This window comes from Sardina pilchardus, chromosome 19, assembly GCF_963854185.1.
Source record: "Sardina pilchardus chromosome 19, fSarPil1.1, whole genome shotgun sequence".
Classification (NCBI taxonomy): domain Eukaryota; kingdom Metazoa; phylum Chordata; class Actinopteri; order Clupeiformes; family Clupeidae; genus Sardina; species Sardina pilchardus.
In genome coordinates, this window is record NC_085012.1 from 19,584,047 (window position 1) to 19,590,423 (window position 6,377).

General features: G+C 51.2%; 1 protein-coding gene across 1 annotated transcript in view; it reads right to left on the reverse strand.

Annotated features, from left to right (window-relative positions):
* Positions 1-509: 509 nt before the first annotated feature.
* The window catches only part of jcada (junctional cadherin 5 associated a), a 31,948-nt gene continuing 26,080 nt past the window's right edge, over positions 510-6,377 (reverse strand). The window contains exons 3-4 of the mRNA XM_062521679.1: positions 3,652-6,377; positions 510-2,942 (exon numbers count right to left, since the gene is read on the reverse strand). The exon at positions 3,652-6,377 is cut by the window's right edge and continues 1,800 nt beyond it. Of these exons, the coding sequence (XP_062377663.1) occupies positions 2,908-2,942; positions 3,652-6,377 (2,761 nt within the window). The 3' untranslated portion in view covers positions 510-2,907. The remainder of the gene's footprint in view (positions 2,943-3,651) is intronic.

The following is a 6,377-nucleotide window of genomic DNA, read 5'->3' on the forward strand; positions in this document are numbered from 1 at the left end:
ACGTGTGAAGATAGAATGTCAGTGTGTGGTCTGCCTGTGCCTGTGTCAGTATCGCACGTCACAGTGGGTATGTGTACTGTATGTGTGGATCCTATACCAAGCACCTCATTTGACAATAGGTTATGGGATCTGGGAAATCACATCCTTGATCTCTGCTATGTTTCAACCCTCTCTGGTGAAATTTCCCAGCAACATCCTGGATACTGTCCCCTAGCAACGTCCTGGATACCATCATTGCAAAATCCTGGATGTTGCTAAGATGGTACCAGATCCCAACACATACAGTAATGTCTGTTAGACGACAAAGAGTGTGTTCAGATCATTTGTGTCCAAGTCATTGTGCACGAGTGTGTTTGTATCTATATGATAATGTGTGAGCTTGTAGCTATTGGGACGTGTGTGTGTGTGTGTTGGTGGGTGTGTTTGTGCATCTGCTTTAACCACTCAAACAGATGCTATTTGTGCTGGCTCCTTTTCAGCATCAATAAACAAAGTGACCACAGCATATGTTTCATGCAAAGAGTTTATTTATGAATCATCTGCAGTTTTTTGTACAACGCAAGGCCTCTCTATTCTATGTGCGTGTGGTAGTTTGCACTCGAACACACATATACACACACTAGGCCTCAATAACACTTTCCCTTTTACTTCTAAAAATAAGCTTATTTTGCTCTTAAATATTGCCATTGTTTATTTGGAAGATAAAAATATGCACTATGAAATATAATGATTATTCATCGGCTGGATTACATAGTACCAAATGTGCTGATGTGTAAAACGGGTTCCCGTTCTCCGGAGATACATCCATGCAAGGAGAGCGAACACCAGCGGCTTTTAGAAAAGACTGAAACTGTACAAGGAGATATAAAAATATCAAAGCCGACATGTGCAACATTAATACGCTAGAATACTGACGACATGGGTGCAATGTGTGACAATGACACAGGGATATGTGTGTGTGTGTGTGTGTGTGTGTGTGTGAGAGAGAGATATTCTACTATTGAGAGGGAAGCTCACTGTGCACAGAGAGAGGAGGCGTATACCAAAAATAAAGTGAGAGTGAGATAGAGAGAAAGAAAGAGAGAGAGACTGATTGTTGTGTGTGTTTTCTAGCTGATTCTAATGCTACAAAAGCCACTCACGCACCCCTAAATAGGAGTGATGTATACAATTATAGAGGACTGAGGACACACACACACACACACACACAAGCACGTACACACACATACACACACCTCTGCATAATATTGCCTAGCCCAGTCTTCTTTGCAATTGTTCAGCTATTGCTACTTTTCCTGGAGGGAAGCATTGATGCCACAAACATTGTTATGGATAGATTCACAGCAAGCCATTGAGGTGGTGAGTCCAGAATGTCTGTCCACACACACACACACACACACACACACACACACACACACACACACACACACACACACACACACACTACTGAGACGTTCACACGCCTGTTTTGAGACCAAAACCTGTGAGACAGACAGATGGACAGATGGACAGACATACACAGACAGCCTGGACAGTCTGCTAGAGACACACACCTTGGTCATGTGAAAGAGAAGTCTGAGGTCACACACACACAGACCTACGAAATAGACATAAGCACCTGCTACATGTGTGCATAACCTTAGCTTGCAAATCAGCTAGGTCTAACCACACACACACACACACACACACACACACACACACACACACACACGCACACACGCACACACACACACACACATACACACACTTCTGATATCACATCTACATATGTGCGCTATCAGCAAGTGAGCTAAAGCAAGCTGACCTAAGGGCTACATATAAAATACTTTTTAAAAATAAAGCTACTTTGCTTTGTACAATATGAGGATTGCTTCATAATAAATACATTTCAGGTGTGTGTTATGTTGTGTTGTGTTGTGTGTGTGTGTGTGTGTGTGTGTGTGTGTGTGTGTGTGTGTGTGTGTGTGTGTGTGTGTGTGTGTGTGTGTGTGTGTGTGTGTGTGTGTGTGCGTCACACCTTTACATTAGTGAATGGTCATTCAGCTTTCATATGCTTAGAACAGTGAGTAGGACAGTGAGTATGTGTATTGCTTTGAATTTCATCACTCTATGTGAAAAGAAAGCGTCTAATGTGTGGCAAAACTCAGTGAAGGCGACAATGGCCAATTACCTAGAGCAATTACAAAGGGCAATTACCTAGGGCAATTACAAAGGGCAATTACCTAGGGCATCTGCATCTGGGGTGGGGGGACTGAGGGTTCTTCACTCACCTCAGAATGCAATTTCAATAGAAAGTGCCTACAGATCACGCACAGTGTGTGTTCACCTCTGGTACCAAGGACATTAGGATTGCCATTGTCTGTGTTGCTCTGCAGAAAGCTATCTATTTGGTGAACATGGAATGATCAATGACTGTGTGTGTGTACATATATGTGCATGTGTGTGTGTGTGTGTGTGTGTGGAGGGGGGTGTTGTGTATTGCTCTGCAGAAGTGAGTGTGTGCATTATTGCGGTCAGCGCCCATGATGAATGTGTATTGCTCAACACAGTAGAGGGTGTTTGTGTGCACGTTGCTGTGTCTGTGAAAGCCATTATACCTCTGAACTGTACATTACTTGTGGCCTCTGCCTACCACGCACACACACACACACACACACACACACACACACACACACACACACACACATTCTCACACATGGCTATAAACGAAAAGGCAATGTTACTCCAACTGATATATTCTACAGAAACTGATATATAATGTCTGCCATTTATCTATCTCTCTCACACACCCACACACACTCACACACAGACACACACAGCGATGAGGAGAGAGGTGAATGTTGCTGGTCGTAAAGAAGCGCTGGGATGGGGGTCACAGTGACGAAGGGGAAGTTCGAGTCGCCATGGCTACACCCTCTCCACTCGACTGGGATCATAGGAATCTGAAAGGAGGAAACAAACAACTTTACAACTTGCCTCAAAGGCCTAAAACAGCCTGATGGACGCCACTATCGCCCCCTGGTGGAAGAGACTGCTTATAACTGTACAGACCACTTGTAGATCAGTGGTGCGTTGCCCAAAACCATGGCAATGTGAAATTGCATTGCAAGCAACAAAGTTGCTAACTTCCCCTGCTCGGGTATGTGCATGTCACTGGTCCAAGATCTTAAATCTCTTTTCTACTTTGGCTGTGTCTGGATGTTGCAATGTGACATTTTTTATTCTGGTTTGTGTTGTATGGAAGGATAGATAGTGTCAGTGTGATATTAGACAGTGTCAGTGAATGCACAACAAGTGTTTGTTTTAGATGTGTCTCACTCTCAGTCAGATGATTGGATATGGTAAAGGTTTCTTTGAAGGTGTGTGCTGAATAAAACTGAACAAAATGAGTGTTTGGGTGTGTTAGTGTTAGTGTCTGTGTCTGTGTCTGTTTGTGTCTGTTTGTGTCTGTTTGTGTCGGTGTCGGTGTCGGTGTCGGTGTCGGTGTCGGTGTCAGTGTCAGTGTTAGCATTGTGTTTGTGCTTGTGATTGTGATGTGTTTGCGTGTGAAGGGGCTTGATTTGAGGCGTTGTGCCCTGGCCTCTCACCTGAGGTTGGATATGTGTCAGGGTTAGTGTTTGTGTTGTGTGTGTTTGTGAAGGGATCTCTCACCTGAGGTTGGATATGTGTCAGGGTCCTCCAGGGCTTCCAGAGGAAGGCGGATCTCCCGCTTGACCACAGTACTGCGGGGGAGGGGTGTGGGTCGCACGGCCGGACACGGGGACTCGTCCACCGGCCGCCCAGGTTTGCTCTTCTCCTCTCCCACCTCCTCGTCTCTTCTCTTCTCCCCTCTACGCGCCTCGTCTTCAGGCCGCAGGGAGAGCGGCCGTTCTCTTCCGTCCATCCCTCTCTCCGGAGTGCTCTCCTCCTCCTCCTCTCCGTCTTCTCTGATCTGTCTCTCCTCTTCCACCCTTCTGGAGTCCTCCATCTCCTCTTCCTCCTGCTCATCCTCTCTCTGTTCCTCCGTCTCTTTCATGCCTACAAGCACCTCCTCCCTCTTTTCTTGCTCCCTCTGCGCGTGACCGAGCGAGAGGTACGAGGGCATATAGGACATCGCCTCCTCACTGCCCTGCAGACGGTCCATTCTCCTGTCCATCGCGCCGCCGTTCGGACCGAAGTCAGTGTCCTCGTCCTCATCGTCCTCCTCAACGATGGACAGGATCTCGGGCATCTCCAGCGTCGCTATGGCGATGTAGCTATCTGGACTGACTGACACTGCCTCCACCTCCTCCTCCATCACCTCCATCACCTCCTCCACCTCTGGACCGGCCTCCACCTGCACCTCTGAGAACTCTCCTCTCCAGCTTGCCTGCTGCACCTCCTCATTTAGAGTCTCTCTGTTCTCCTCTAGAACCTCCTTATCTAGGGCCCCACTGTTCTCCTCTGGAACCTCCTCATCTAAGGCCTCTCTGTTCTCCTCTGGAACCTCCTCTTCATCTAGGGCCCCACTGTTCTCCTCTGGAACCTCCTTATCTAGGGCCTCTCTGTTCTCCTCTGGAACCTCCTCCTCGTCTATGGCCTCTCTGATTGCTTGCTGCGCCTCCTCATCCAGGCTATCCTCTCTGGATTCTGCTGCTTCTCCCCCACCCTCTACACTTCCTGATATCTCCAGCTCACTTGCTGCTACCTCCTCCTCTGTAACTTCACCTCCACCTATGGCTTGCTCCTCCTCCTCCTCCTCCTCTACACCTCCTCTGTCGTCGCCGACAGACTGCTCCACTGGCTCCTCCTCACTGGCCGCCGCCGTCTCCTCCCCTCTTATTGCTGTAGATTCTCCTGCTTCCTCCGTCTCTCCTGCTATTGCTGATTCTCCTTTAGTGGTCTCCCACTCACAGGCTGTCGGTTCTCCTTCTCTGACATTCGTTTCTGCTTCTTCATCTGGTGCTTCTCTTGGGGCTGCTGTCTCCTCCACCACAGCTGCTGTTTCTTCTACTTCCTCCTCCTCCTCCTCCACGTCTCCTTGTTGCTCCCCATTAGCCTCCTCCTCTCTCTCACCTGCCACCTCCTCTTTCTCACATAACGCCTCCTCTATCGCCACACCATCTGGCCTCTCTGCATTGGCTAACAGCAGGTGTTCTTCTACCTCTTCCTCACTCTGATTGGTCAACACCAGCTCAGCCAATGCCAGCACCTCATTCTGACAGGCTAATGTCCCTTCCAGACGTTGGCCCTTTGACACCAGGGACTCAGCCGGCACCGAGATGCCCAGTATTCTGGCGGCGCGCTCCTCGATGGACTCGTTCTGGGGGATGCCGCTGGCGCTCTGCACCTGGTACAGTGGGCTGAGGTCTTCGCTGGGCGGGCGCTTCTTCACCTTGCTCAGCAGGGCCTCCAGAACCTCGTCCTCCTCCTCGCCCTGGCCGTCAGGCGAGAAGACCGTCAGGCTCTCTGTCAGGAAGGTCGGACCCTCCGAGCTGAAGCGGAACCGCTGCCGTCTTACGGTGACGGAGGTGTGTGTCCTCTCCGAGTTCGGGACGGCGGCTTCCCTCTTGTCAGGGTTCGGCAACTCTACGGCCCGAGGTGGGGCCTGGGAGAGGGGCTTATCTGGCTGCGGTGCTCTAGCTGGCTGAGTTTCTGCAGTCACCATTATAGCTGAGAAGGACTCCTCTGGCGCCCCCTTGTGGGGCTGAGGGGTGTAGACGGTGAGCCCTACGTCCCTTAGCATGGACTCCTGAGGAACGGGGATGTCCTGCCTGTCCACTGCGTTGGGGCTGCAGAGAGGCTGCACCACAAGGCCTGAGCTCCCCTGCCTGGGGCTGGGCTCCTCGACCCCCAACCTGTCCGCTGCAGTGTGGTCCTCCGGCCAACAGGGGGAGCTCCGGGTTCGCCTGTAGAGGGGCACCAACTCTGAGAGGCCCCAGTCGTCAACGACGGGGCTAATGTCCATGTTGTCCACCTCGTCTTTGTGCTCTGACGTTTCTTCAAGGAGCTCGTCGTCGTCATCACCTGCGTGGTTCGGTTCCGGAACATTCTGACGGCCCGGGGCGGGATCCTGCACCTTCTGGCTCTCCTTGTTGAAGGACTCCAGCTCCTCGATGGCGTCCCAAGGGCGCCGCCCTACAGGCTTGAGCAGGAACTGCCCGAAGACTTCTCCTCCTGCTCCTGCTCCTGCTCCTGTTCCTGTTCCTGTTCCTGCTCCGGCGGAGGCTGGCCGTGGCAGATTACGACGGGGCGAAGGCTGGGGCGCTGCCGGTGGTGTTGTCGGCGGGGAGCGCCGCCGGGTCGGACTGGGCTGAGCGCCGGGCGGGTTGGGCTGGACGGTGCGGGAGAAGGCGCTGGTGCTGGAGGGGCTGATGCTCCGCTGACCCTTCATGGGGAGGCTGTAGGGGGGGCAGCAG